Raw genomic sequence first — 14,706 nt, 5'->3', positions numbered from 1 at the left:
GAAAAAAAATCTACATTGACCAATGATAGAAGAGATTTAATGCGCAGTTAGTTAGTGCGCATGCTCCGCTGGTATTTTTCCGGACTTTTGTTGTTGATTCATGAACTAAAAAAATTCTCAGAAACCGAAAGATTGGTTCTCCGACTCGAGTTTGAGTTTGACTGCGAACTGCGACTGTCCGTACGTCAGTCAGGGAGAGTTCTAGATAAGGTATGTAACGCATTTTGTCTTGAATTTAAAATTATTTGGCTATTTCCCAAAGGAAACGTATAACTTGTTCAAATCGACTGAGCTTTTATCTCGAATGCCATAGTCTTGGTAGAGTTTTCTATTGCTCGAATATTTGTCAAGGCTCAGACATTTTATAATTGTCTAAGTTAGGCTAAGTTAAGTTATCACTTTGGTTATCAATCGGATTTTGCCCTCTTTGTTTAGGTATATTGAAGTCGCAGTAAGAAGACTTCTGATTCAAATAGTTAACCTTCTATACCAGTGTGTATAAAGGTTTAGAGGTAAGTAAGTTAGCCTATTTAGGCCTTGTTTATGAAGAGTCTTCTTCACCCCTGGGGAAACGCTAGGCCTAATAACTTACATGCCTCGTAAGTCCCTTGCTCCTGATGGAACTTGTAAGATTTAAATTTAATGTTAAAATCTTTCTCCCCTACATATTAATGTTGGTTCTGCTTAGAGCCCTCATAGGCCTACCTGGTAAAGTGATCTGAAAAAAAATCAATTGTATAAGTTTAATTACAAACTTGTGTGAACCTGGCAATAACTCCAGCCATAAGTAGTGCGCGCGGCCAAAAAAATTTATTGCTGGCCGTTTTGCGGCAAAATACGTCCGCGAGCAATATTACCGATGATGCCAACAGATAGAGGACACTTCAACGGACACGACAGTATCAATATCATGTACCTGGGGGATAAGTTAAGGGGGGTAAAACCAGCAATAAGTTGTGCGCGCGCCCGAAAAAATCTATTGCTGGCCGTATTGCGGAGAAATACGTCCGCGAGCAATATTACCGATGATGCCAACAGATAGAGGACACTTTAACGGACACGACAGTATCAACATCATGTACCTGGAGGATAAAAAAAGGGGGGTAAAACCAGCAATAAGTAGTGCGCGCTCCCGATAAAATCTATTGCCGGCCGTATTGCGGAAAAATACGTCCGCGAGCAATATTACCGATGATGCCAACAGATAGAGGACACTTTAACGGACACGACAGTATCAACATCATGTACCTGGAGGATAAAATAAGGGGGGTATAACCAGCAATAAGTAGTGCGCGCGCCGGATAAAATCTATTGCTGGCCGTATTGCGGAAAAATACGTCCGCGAGCAATATTACCGATGATGTCAAAAGATAGAGGACACTTTAACGGACACGACAGTATCAATATCATGTACCTTAGGGATAAGTAAAGGGGGGTATAACCAGCAATAAGTATTGCAATAAGTAGCGGCTAAGCGACTACATAGAACATAGCTACTGTGCACTGGTTCTAGTATAACAGACAATGATTAATGGTTAGTGCAGCAATGGTATAGCAATTGTTAGTACAGTTCTGAAATACAAACAAATGAAAGCGTGTTAGTTAGTAAAGAAGCCAGCAAAAAATTACAATCACTCTAATAAATCAACTATTTTCTTTTACTCCCATAAATCAAATATCTCACAGCTGAATTGCTGCTACAGTAACTATCTGTTACCCACGGGCTCCACCCCTGTTACTACAATAGTATTAATAAAACTATTGATTGGTTAAGTTAAGATGAAATAAACAAAACAGAATACAGTAATGGTAATGCAAACAAATAATAACAGCTGAGGTATTTTTAACATTAGGTAAATGGAAAGTTCCCTTTGGAAAGCAATTACGACCTTATAGGGCAGTTTATGAAATAATGAATAATTTTGCGCAAGGTTTCTCGTCATGACGAACAAGTATAGTATATGGTTTATGGGGCTGTGACTTGTAGTTTTCTCAAAAGTTCATGGGTACTTTTGACTTTATACATAGATTACAATAAACATTGACTACAAACTAAACACCACACATTATTTTAGGTAACACCGTGTTCTCACGGACCTACGCGATAACAAAACGAATTTGAAAAACCACCTTGCTGTCGACTCCCGCCCATCGATGTAGTTATTATACATCGATGCTCCCGCCTCGCCGTCGCCGACCCCGACTGCGACTCAGACTCACTGTCTAGTCTAGTGTCTAGTATCTCGGCTCGGCGAGCGCCGCGCACATCCAGCGCTGTACCCCGGCTGTACCCTGCGCAGGCGCGGGCGACTGATGCGCGGCCCGGCGGTGAACCACAAGATCAGCTGTTTCTGAACTAGTGTCATCTGCTAATTTGTTATGTTTACATTTTGGAACATAGAACATAACTTCGGTGAATTGGCGAGGCGATTCTGCTAGTATGGTTTTAGTTTGATTATAAATATTATAAATACTAACTTAGTTACTTGTATAACTGTGTGGGAAGAGGTTTAACACCAGAAAACCTAGTACAGTATATATTAGGAACGGCAATGCCTCTCCTCCAAACTTCACGTTATCTGCCCACAACTATATTGATTATGAAATAAAACTGTGCTAAACAAACCTAAACCAAACTTGCTGCAATATTTTAAAATTCCGTTTGATAGCAGCATTCTGAAAGGAAACTGCTGTTCTTTAATATCCTAACTAAACTTTCTGTAACATTTCAAAAATTTCTTTCCCAAAAATTCCATGATTGAATCATAATTCATTTGTTCTAAATATGCAGCCTAAAAATTTAGTTTGTAAAGTGTTTCTTGATGATAGACTAAGTAAATATGAGGTTTGTGACATTAAATTTACTACAGACAAGACAAATTGTAACAAAATTTGTTACAATACCCTGGTTATACCCCCCTTATTTTATCCTCCAGGTACATGATGTTGATACTGTCGTGTCCGTTAAAGTGTCCTCTATCTGTTGGCATCATCGGTAATATTGCTCGCGGACGTATTTTTCCGCAATACGGCCAGCAATAGATTTTATCCGGCGCGCGCACTACTTATTGCTGGTTTTAACCCCTTTATTTTATCCCCCAGGTACATGATATTGATACTGTCGTGTCCGTTAAAGTGTCCTCTATCTATTGGCATCATCGGTAATATTGCTCGCGGACGTATTTTTCCGCAATACGGCCTGCAATAGATTTTATCCGGCGCGCGCACTACTTATTGCTGGTTATACCCCCCTAAACTTATCCCCCAGGTACATGATGTTGATACTGTCGTGTCCGTTAAAGTGTCCTCTATCTGTTGGCATCATCGGTAATATTGCTCGCGGACGTATTTTTCCGCAATACGGCCAGCAATAGATTTCATCGGGCGCGCGCACGACTTATTGCTGGTTATACCCCCCTAAACTTATCCCCCAGGTACATGATGTTGATACTGTCGTGTCCGTTAAAGTGTCCTCTATCTGTTGGCATCATCGGTAATATTGCTCGCGGACGTATTTCTCCGCAATACGGCCAGCAATAGATTTTATCCGGCGCTCGCACTACTTATTGCTGGTTTTAACCCCTTTATTTTATCCCCCAGGTACATGATATTGATACTGTCGTGTCCGTTAAAGTGTCCTCTATCTGTTGGCATCATCGGTAATATTGCTCGCGGACGTATTTTTCCGCAATACGGCCTGCAATAGATTTTATCCGGCGCGCGCACTACTTATTGCTGGTTATACCCCCCTAAACTTATCCCCCAGGTACATGATGTTGATACTGTCGTGTCCGTTAAAGTGTCCTCTATCTGTTGGCATCATCGGTAATATTGCTCGCGGACGTATTTTTCCGCAATACGGCCAGCAATAGATTTTTTCGGGCGCGCGCACAACTTATTGCTGGTTTTACCCCCCTTAACTTATCCCCCAGGTACATGATATTGATACTGTCGTGTCCGTTAAAGTGTCCTCTATCTGTTGGCATCATCGGTAATATTGCTCGCGGACGTATTTTGCCGCAAAACGGCCAGCAATAATTTTTTTTGGCCGCGCGCACTACTTATGGCTGGAGTTATTGCCAGGTTCACACCAATTAATTACAAAACATCTTTAAAGTAACGTATATTTGAGTTAGCCTAGAAGTTAAGTAAGTCCCAAGTTACCGTACTTCTAAACATTGAAAAAACAATTTTTTTTTCATTTTCAATTAAGTAAATTAACTTAAGACTTGAAATGTTATAACTAGGCCTTACTGATTCATTCAACTAGGGTAAGTTACATTGTTACCAAGTTTAAAGAGAATCTGTTGAAAAACTGCATCTGAAAAAAAATTGTCCGAGGCTAGGCCTACTGCGCTAAGTTACTAGCCTTTTACAAAACTTGGCTCAGGCAGCAGATGAGTCACCGACAATTCGTTTTAGTAGTTGTGTGTTTACGATGTTTTCAGAATGGCGCACATAATTAACTTAATCACCCCACACTAAGTTAAGGTACTCATTGTTCTCATCACCTTCCCCCCCCCCCCCAAGGCTATACTCAAAAAACGCAACTACATAAGCCTACACCAGAGGTGATGAAGACTCTTAATATATGGAAGTGATATTAATTTAAATAAATGCTACGGTAGGCCTACATTTTTTAAATTGAAAAAAATTGGTTCAGGCTGTTCTGTTTCTTCTGTTGTAACTCAAGCAATCACATAATCCCTCTCAAAATTTAACTTAGAGTGAAATTTATAAGCTATCTGGTTATTGAAATTATTTTAGGCCTAAGTTACACTATGTGTTCTTGGTAGTGATGTAAAATACCCGGGTATTTAAAACTCAGGGTAAATACCCTGGGTAATTACCCGGGTAAATACCCAAAATCCATAAATACCCGGGTATTTTGGGTATTTATGAAATCAATTGAAATTAATTTATATTTACCCCTAAATATGTTATTGTTATCATTACATGATAAATTAGGATAGTCTAAAACACTTTTTACAGCAACTTGAAGCTTTGCTAGTACTTTTTATTTAATGATTTACTGAAGCACTTAAAAAAAAAAATACATAAAGTTTCCAAAAGGCATGGGGTTTCGTGTCTTAAATCGAGTAACATCAGTAAAATTTAACTTACTAAAAATAGTATATTAAAAAAGGTTGTGGCTATTTCAATTTTTTTCATTTCATAATTTTGTTCAATAAATTTAACTTTTTCATGATTTTTTTTTCAATTAAATAGCATAAAACAAAATTATTTTAATTTATTAATATCCAAATGTTATTAAATTATGATAGTAAAATTTGTATTGTATTAAATGGCTTGGATGGCTAGACGGACCTAAGGCTTGATTGACATAGGCAGAATGGCAGAATACTAAAAGTAATTAAACTTTTCTGTGTTACCGCTTAGTTGGAAACAATAATATATTTGGACAAACCTACAAAAAGGATGTATATCTAACTCAATATAATTTCAAAATACTTATTGTGCTATAGATTCAAATGTTTTGTATCACAAGTTTATGAAATTATTTTTTTAAATGTTGATACCGACACTAACAAAATATCTAGAACAAAAATATTAAATCCTGCCATCCTACAGATTGAATTTTAATTATTTCGGGTACACTTCCATATCTGTTGGCACAAACAATGGAATGAAAATATTGATCGATATATCGAATTTAACAGTCGAATAATCAATATTACTCATTCGGTTGTTTGTGCCAACAGATATGGAAGTGTACCCTTATTTTCTTAAGTTGTTTACACATAGGCCACTACTAGGTTAAATTTTCCTGTCTTTCTAAATAATAATTATTACTTTACAAATTATTTTTCTTCACTTTCAATAAAATAAATTCATCTATCTAGTATAGAAATTAAAAAATCATAAGTAGTCAGGACCAGTGCAACCATGCGACCAGGGTATTTATGCTGATTATGCTTTATGCTCAGACCTGGGTATTTATGGCGATTATAACCAGAAGTAAAATGCTAGTAGTGACCATATGAAATTTTGTTTAACACATTTTATCATCATTTTACTATCCTTCCAGGGTAATAATTGCAAAAAAACATCTCAATCTTCTCTAACTTTAATAAATATTATAAATACCCAGTTTTTGGGTATTTACCCGGGCCTGGGGTAAATACCCGGGTAAAAACCCAATTTATATTTACCTACCCACTGGGTATTTACCCGGCCCACATCACTAGTTCTTGGTAATTATATCAATCATGGATGGCACGCTAAAATAATATTTTTCCTTTTTATTTATGCTAAATAACGTCCTGAATTCAAAAATTATTGTCATTTTCCCCAAAAAGCACCGTTTTTCCGGATAAACTACATTTTTGTGTAAATAACTTAGGTTGTGTGTTGGTTAGCATCGAAAAACCGTAAAATACAACCGCAAGAAAAATACAACCTTTTATAAACACTATTTCACACTATTCATTATTATTCATGCTTAATAAAATGCATTCTGAGGATTACTGTTATACATAATAACAAATTTAGTAATAAATCGTGGATAACACGAGAGCGAGAACTCACCAACAACAACACGCAATGACGAATACAAGGCACTTTGTGTATGAGACCTTGACAGTAGTGACACACTTTCCTCGTCTTCCTGAGAGCAAACGGAAATAATCATGAGCAAAGGGCTGCCACTCTCTAAAGCTTTATTTCTTCCTCTTCAGAATGACATATTATATTACTAGTAATAATAACTTAGGCCTACACTGTATATAAGTAATTTGTATTTTCCGTACTATCGTATTGAGATGGTTAGCCATTTGTTATAAATTTCGAAAACAGCTGTTTTCATAAAATCGTAACTGTTGTCCAATCAACATTTCGTTCTTAAAATTAACACCACAATGAAAATAAACTCAATGGCTATCCAGTGGTACCACCCGCATTATCCCAAGACGAAAATTACCCGAGCAGGGTAATGCCAAACAAGTCCTGTTTAGACTGTTCTCAGGTGTCAGCTGCAAAAGTCAAGTTCATTCTCTATGTTAGAACAGTGCCGCATCAAAAAATCATTTGATTTCTAATCGTCATGACATTGTTATATAGGCCCTACCTGATACAGGGTTTGTTTATGTAATAAAATGAAAGTTCAGAATGTGATCTTTTGGATGGTATATATATTGTTCACATCTGAGTTGATTATATAAGTGATTGTTTTACCGTTAAAAATTTTTGGCCCATACTATCGCATTACGATGGTGGCCATTCTAGGCGTTACGGCGAACAATCGTTGGCCACTGCTAGGGTTAATCATATATTACTTTTAAAATGGTACGGTACTCATATTGACTTAATTTTTTTGTTTCAGCAGTACAATGAAGTTTTTAACCCTATTGACAGTTTCCCTTTTGGGCTTAGCCAATGTGGCTCAATGTGAATTTTGCTACAATGACGTTGTTCGATCTTGTGGAGCAATTGGTGAGTTGATTTACTTGTTTCCTTCAACGTTTGGTTCACATTATAAGACAAAGTCACGATTGGTTCTTTTTCTTTGGAGAATGCTCGTGGCAATTTCACTAAGGCCTATACAGTCAACGGAGAAAGTTAGGATATTTTGAGCTTTAATTTTGGGCAACAACTTTGAATGCTTGAATTGGGTGGTAATTAGGATTTGAACAACTTAAGTTTTTTTAAAAGGTTTCAACAAGCCACTTGTCATAGCTTGTAAAACTGTGCAGTTGTTGCTCACAAAGTTTCCCAAACGGTGTCTTGATTCTAAGCTAAAAGATTCTTGTCTATCCATCAAATTCTACAACATTTGAACAAGAAAGTGATGAACAATTTCATCAAAAGACTTGTGTTTACGTAGGACTGCATGCAATGGTTATAAGACATTTTTCTTGCTTGATAAAAGTTTCCGACAAAAGTGTCTTGCATACTAGTAGTCAACTACAATGTCTATATTTTCTTGTGATCCATAGATTAAGATCTCGTTATTGTCATTTCTTAAAATTAAATTTCTAAAGACAACGTCAGAGAACATAAGAAATACAGTAGGCCTAATATGCAGTCAATGGTCTGTGATGTTTCAGGTGGCGACATTGGCAACTGCAACTCCAACTACTCCGGAGTCAACACAGTGTCATCAGACCTGCAGCACTACGCAGCCACCCACTTGGAACAGAACTGGAAGTACTTGTTGATGGTGAGCACATTCTAGGAATACCCCTAAAGCCTACACAAATAATTAAGGACATGTTAAACAGGTTTTAAAATCTGTTAAGCTCACTTTTGACCTACCCTATCTTAAATTTTCTTTTGTTTATATTTAATAACATCGAGATTAAGTAGACCCTAGGCTATACAAGTTGAGTAGGTACTAGAATCATCGAAAAACAACAATTAACTCTCTTTACAGGAAATGCATTTTGCTTAGGCCGACTATAAAACAATATTTTTTTAATGTTCTCTACCCCGCTTTTTTACAGTTGATATCATTGTTAACAGGGGCAATGAATGGTTTTACACTCTTCAACTTAAAATTAGGTAAAAAACTTTTGTAAATACACTATTCTTTTGTGGTTGCACTCTAAAGTAGGCCTACCATAGCATGATGTGTAATGTAGGCTAACTATATTTTTTATATTTTAAGGGGCAAACTTGAGTCATGCTGTTCATTCAGGATTTCATGATATGTGATGTGGAAAGCGGAAAGGGGCCTCTTGTCGGGAATTTTTGAATTTGAGTTATATAGGCCTATATATTTGAATTCCTTATTAAATTCCAAATCGCTCTTGGTGTAAGCCAAACGCATCTACGATTTTTTGTTGTTGTTAAAGTTATAGGACTTTGAAATGTTGTTATGGAAAAGGGTCATTTTCAGAAAAACAATTTTGAACATTTCAAATACGCAAAAAAGTTTTTTTTCTTATTTAAGAAACGATTTTGGTATCAAAAGAAAACTTATTACGTCCTCTTTGGAGGCAATAGGCCTACCAATTTTCGTCTCAACTCACCGTAGTTTTCATTTAAATAATGGTTTTATCGAAGCATGTCGTAAAAATCACATTTCAGAAAAGGGACCTCTTGTCGGGACCGCAATATTTGTGAGATATTTTGTTCTCCGTAAACTGAACTTTGTTGTATCTCTCATTTCCACTAGAATGCAGTACAATTCATTTTTAAGACTAAAGTCTGTTTATAAAGTAAATATTAGAAATGGGACCTCATGTGGTTATGGCGAAATAACATTGAGCGACAAGAGTTACCTTTTCTCAGACCGTGCAGAGGCTAACAAAATTATTTATTTCGACCTTCTACATCTTCAATTTGAAATTTTAACCAATACTGTCCTGTTCTTTGTTAAATGAGGTAGCCTATAACAATCGATAAAAAACCGAGTTTTGATATTTTCGACCTCAATTACTTATATTGGCCGTACTGAAAATTTTGCATCCCCGGCAAGCAGGGCCGGAACAAGGGGGGGGCAGAAGGGGCGGTTGCCCCGGGCGGCAGGGTTGAGGGGCGGCAAATTTCTGGTTGCAGAAAATTTGGTTAATACAGTTTGTAAAAGTTTTTAATGAGCCGAACGTCATAAGGAACGTCAATTAAGTAATTTCAAAACTGCATAACGTAATAAACAAACAATAATTTTACAATAGAAATCAATATAAATTGCAACGGAGTAGAAAACACTGAGAGACCTAAGCACAGCAAAGTTTGTTTACAATTTCAGCTGATCGCCATCCCTGTCAAGGCGCCGTCCCGCCCTGCCTCACTGCCGTGGTTCGTTATATAGAGGTTAGGTTTGCAGGAATTTCATTTCTCTAAGTCGAGGTTCAGAACCAGCGTCGATCAATATAGGTCGGGACTTGACCTCATTAAAATACAGTACAATTAAAGTAGCATGGGCTACAATACTTTACAGTACAGTGTTTACATTGTACAGTAGAACCTAAATTATCCGGCATAATAAAGGGGAGGGATCTTGAATATTGCGCAATCATGACAATGGCATTGACCTTGGTACAGGTTAAAAACTATAAGTTTAAAATCACAGCTTGTTCTAACCCTCCTAAAACCTAGCCAAACACTGTATTGCATAGTCATAAATTATGTAAAGAACAAAACAAAACAGTAGAAAGTTTTGTAAGCTACTGCTCGCGATAGGCCGGTAGGCTACTTACAGTACAGTACTGATTTATCACAACAGAGGAATGTCAATAATAATCATTAACTATAGCATTGGTGTTGCTAATGCTAGTTGAAACAAATCGTATTGAAAACAATAAATTATTAGATAAGTCATTATAAAAGTGTATAATCATAGCCAACTTAAGGATAGTAAAAATACTCGTAAAAGGAATGTTAAAATAGCGATGTTGTTATTCTTTCTCTTTGGTTTTGTTTTTATATTCTTTCTTAGGTTTTTCTTTATCAAAAAAATTGTACAATTCACCATAGTTATCCCATATCGCCCAATCACAGCTTACTAAACATTACGTCGTCATCAGTCCTCAGTGAATGAAATCAGTTGTTCTCAGTTGCAACGTAGCGCGCGCAGAGACAGCAGACAAAGATGTAAAACGGAGCAGACGAATGTTAGCGCAAGCGATGACGTGACCTTTCCATTTCATTTGATAAAGAAACAGATTTTCCCAAAACAATAATTGGGTGGGGGATTTGTTATATCGAGTGAAAGACGTAGACAATTCGTTATGCAGAGGTTAAATTCGCAATGTAGAGGTTCTGACAATGATAAATTTGTTATATTAAGGTGTCTTATTTTAGCCGAAATCACGAAAAATTTGTTAAATCAAGGTCGTTGTTATAGTTTGTTCGTTATGTCGAGGTAAAATATACATTGTGTCTTATGGAGAGTTCTAGGGCATTAAAAAAAATTCGTTATATCAAGGAATTCGTTATATCTACCTATTCCACTTTACCTATTCCATTTTGGTTTAATTTGTGAGGGATTTTTTGCTGTGGGTGAAGGGGGGGGAGGGGCGGCAAATTTTAGTTTGCCCCCACTCAAAAATTGTCTAGATCCGGCCCTGCCGGCAAGAGGTCCCTTTTCACTTTACACATCACATTTAATGATGTGTCTGATTTTCATATTTTTGTCTTTGAATAGTCAGCCTATTTCAACAACTATGAAGCTAACCGAGAGGGCTTCAGTAAGCTGTACCGCAAGCTGGCTGATGATGCATGGGAGGACACTTTGGACATTGTCAAGTACATGGCAAAACGTGGCTTTAACATGGACTACAACATAACTCCGAGGAGGAAGGTACGAACAGGGCCTCTTTGTTTTTACGATATATTCTTCAATAAAAGACGTCTTTTGTTTACTATGAACAAAAAGGATAATTTGAAGGGCTAACTAAATTAACAAGAGGGTTATAGTAAGTTAGTTTGACAATCAACGTACAATGCTTTTTCAATTTTGTCCGTAGTGAGTTGGTACGGGCCAACAAACCTTTTACGGTTGTCAAAGACACTTTTAAAAATGTCATTGATGTAGTAGAATAGTAGTACAGCTGGGCAGAATGCTGTTGCACTCTGTACTGCTAATGGTGGATGTTGTTAACCCACCCATGACAACAATGTTTATTTAACTGGTGACAAAATTCATGTTAATTTTATAATGTAATATCAATACCTGTAGTAATGGTAGCAAATATGCACAAAGGGGAAAAGCTGTCTCATTTTGTTGGCATACCTTACTACAAATAGGCAAACAGAAAAAAAACACTAAAGAATTTGAATTTAGATCCGTTTTCCTATCTCTTTTCTGCCACAAGACAGGTGGCTGCCCCAAGAACAGTCAGTTCGTCAACACACAGCAACATAGGTGTTACAATTTTTTTGTCATTTAGCAATGTCATAAACCCTACCAAAATACATTTTCGTAGAATATCACACAAACCAATTCTGCAATTGAATATCACAGTTCTGGGAGTAGCCTATGCCCTTACTGGGACGATATTCACAACAGCGATGAATGGTTAGTTTTTAACATGGGTGTTTGCAGGTCCAGATCCAGTCATACAAGATGTCCGAGCTGAGCAGTTTGGCCACTGCTCTTGATATGCAGAAGGTGTTGGCCGAGACAGCCCACGAGATCCACAGTGAAGTGACCGTGCGCAAGAAGACCTTCCATGATGCAGAGGTAGGCTAACCACAATATGTGTTGCAATGTCAAACAAAAAGTCATAGAAATCTTATTTTAGGGTAGGTTTTTATAATACCAATTAAAACATAGTCGATTGCTGTAGTTATTTGTTTCATCTGGTTAAAAAGGTTTTAAAATTAGGCTAGTTAAATCGCAAGAAATGTGTACGGTAGTAAACAAAATACTCTATACGAACAACAAAAAACATTCCCTCAAACTTATTTTTAAAATTCTATTCAGCTGTACCATTAGGATAACAGTTCCATGTGGTACTGTTTTACCAAATGTCACACTCAATGTTTGTTTGCAGACCATCAACTTCTTGGAGACAGAGTTTGTTGCCAAGCATGCTGACAGTATCCGAGACCTGGCCGGCCACGCTAACGACCTTCATCAACTCATCAAGGGCAACAAAGACCCCAGCCTTGCTATCTATCTGTTTGACGAACATCTCAAGAAAGTGGTTGGGTAAAAGAATAACTGCACACCTATGTATTTTATTGTGATAACTATTGTAGTTTCTAGCTTGTGTTCATTCTTCCTTTGGTAGACTTAATTGTTTTAATTTTCCATGACCTGAGGATTTAATAGTCAATTTACGAATTTCAGTTTATCACTTTAATGTAATTTAACCATTTATCTAGTGAGAGTTAAGGCCAATTGTAGATTTTAGGCTCTAATGACACTGTTATTTTTGTAAACGTTTAGCTTAAGGTTAAATAAAGTGTAAATTTTCAAAATCCTGACTATTTTTTCCCTTTAGTGGTTTTATCCTTGTTTATGATAGTGTCTAGATAGTTAAAAAAAATCTCAATATCAATAAATTTAAGAATACAAAGAAGAATCTAAGAAATACAGAATGTTGATAAAAGAATGCCGGGATTTTAAATGGTAATTGCTTGGATAGTATTCTAGGTAACTGAACGTTTTATACATCAAATTGAAGCTAAAAAGTTTTGTTTCCCCTGTTAGCAACGGAGGAAACTTTGACCTTGGCATGTGCAAAACAGGTGCGGGTTGGTAGGCTGCTATTGCGCCTCACACGCCTGATGCCAGTGCAATGTTTACAGCGCAACAGAAGGAACAGAGTGTAATCTGGGCTTCACAGAGTTTATGATTGCTAAATCAACTGAATTTAAATTTACTTGATGATAAATAAATTTGACGCTGATTTAATGAGTTTCATGGCACCGTAGTGTTTTGAAAAGACATTCACCTGGCCGGCTAAGAACAAGCGATGACATAGTAGAAGAAATCCAACAATTCTGCATCAGAAGCCTAAAAACATCCATTGCATGATGAAGTCTTCAGTTGAACATACCTAAATCAACACTTCATGATGTTATGATATGCTTACTTAAAAGAGTTAAAAGCCTACTAGTGTACCTGTTGCTCGAATTCAAGTAATTGCTAAGTATTACAGGCCTTATTTTAAAATGAATAACAGTCATAATTTCTTATGACTTTAAAAGGTTCAGACTCATTTTATGGAAATACTCAAGATGTACATAACAGATCAATATAATCAACATTTCTTGTAATCATCTTATCATTTTTCAAAAGCTGGTCTTGTTTTTTAGTGTTTTCTACAAATAATAGTCTTACTCATAGCCACATTAGGTTATCCATAATAACAATTATAAATTCTAGAATAAAAACATTATTTCTATTTCTTCACCTTGGTGGTGTTCTATCATGGTGGAAGTAAATAAGGTGTGCTACTGCGCATCGTAGCCGGCTGCAGGCGGTGCGGGGGAGGGGTATCGTGACGTCACCTTGGGGGCAAACATGCCTCGCGACCATATCGAGCAGTGACGCCGCTCTAATAAAATTGTAATTTTTAATAGTAAGAACCGATAAAAATTTCTGAAACTTTGCAAAGTCTTGGACTATTAACATAGGATGCTTATGATTTAAATTTTATTAATTTATTTGAATTTAAAACCATTCAACCACCGATCAAACTTCAAACTTTTTCATACTAACACAAAAAAGTTAGTCGGCTACCAAATCACGTATTATTTGGTCAGGTTTATGAGACCTGCGGGAAAGTTTTAGGGAAAGGTTCTAATTTAACTGTAGTATCGGTTGGATTTCGATAAAAGAATTACTTTTTTAGCTACGAAGAATTATATCAAGCGGCAACGGAGCGCGCGCTCAGCCGATGCCACCGTTTATTGGATAATAAGGCCACGCATTTATTATCCAAAACACTGTACCTACATGTTATAAGGATATACTTTGTATTCTACATTTTAAATGAAATATGTAATATTAACATGTGACAGATATAATAAGTTTTACATTAAAATGCGTTGCAACATCTTCGTTTTTATACAAATTAACTCTCTTTGATAACAAGTTGCCATAAAATTTGTAGGATCGGAAATGAATAACATTTCCTTAACCAAAAACATAGTTTGTTACATTTTGCAATCTTATAAAAATATTTACGACCTGAAAGTAAACATCTAAAAAATTAAACATTTCATCACCTCTGGATTTTTCTAAACTTTTTTAAGTTTCTTTAGAAATTTACTTTTTTCGCCACTAGCAAA

The 14,706-nt window shown here is 36.4% G+C and overlaps 1 protein-coding gene across 4 annotated transcripts; it reads left to right on the top strand.

Annotated features, from left to right (window-relative positions):
* Positions 1-83: 83 nt before the first annotated feature.
* Positions 84-12,888, top strand: LOC128986807 (ferritin heavy chain). Of its 4 annotated transcripts, none has more exons than XM_054407358.1 (7): positions 84-210; positions 436-512; positions 7,346-7,452; positions 8,067-8,179; positions 11,108-11,263; positions 12,008-12,145; positions 12,459-12,888. In XM_054407358.1, the coding sequence occupies exons 3-7, from the start codon at positions 7,350-7,352 to the stop codon at positions 12,618-12,620; spliced, it is 672 nt and encodes a 223-aa protein (XP_054263333.1). In that variant the 5' UTR covers positions 84-210; positions 436-512; positions 7,346-7,349; the 3' UTR covers positions 12,621-12,888. The 4 variants fall into 4 exon arrangements, with proteins under 4 accessions (XP_054263333.1, XP_054263316.1, XP_054263325.1 ...); XM_054407341.1 differs by having other exon boundaries at positions 7,343-7,452; XM_054407350.1 differs by lacking the exon at positions 436-512 and having other exon boundaries at positions 92-210; positions 7,343-7,452.
* Positions 12,889-14,706: the final 1,818 nt, after the last annotated feature.

This window comes from Macrosteles quadrilineatus, unplaced genomic scaffold (genome assembly GCF_028750875.1).
Source record: "Macrosteles quadrilineatus isolate MER2022 unplaced genomic scaffold, UCM_ALF_1.0 Scaffold_1__1_contigs__length_201487025, whole genome shotgun sequence".
NCBI classification, from domain to species: domain Eukaryota; kingdom Metazoa; phylum Arthropoda; class Insecta; order Hemiptera; family Cicadellidae; genus Macrosteles; species Macrosteles quadrilineatus.
The sequence above is the reverse complement of the archived record's forward strand: the minus strand, read 5'-3'. Positions and strand labels throughout refer to the sequence as shown.

What these genes read in the sequence shown, in the direction of transcription:
- LOC128986807 (XM_054407358.1), top strand. Translation starts at nt 7,350, where the DNA reads ATGAAGTTTTTAACCCTATTGACAGTTTCCCTTTTGGGCTTAGCCAAT. An exon ending in TCGATCTTGTGGAGCAATTG is followed by an intron (nt 7,453 to 8,066) that starts GTGAGTTGATTT and finishes GTGATGTTTCAG; the next exon opens with GTGGCGACATTGGCAACTGC. An exon ending in ACATAACTCCGAGGAGGAAG is followed by an intron (nt 11,264 to 12,007) that starts GTACGAACAGGG and finishes GGGTGTTTGCAG; the next exon opens with GTCCAGATCCAGTCATACAA.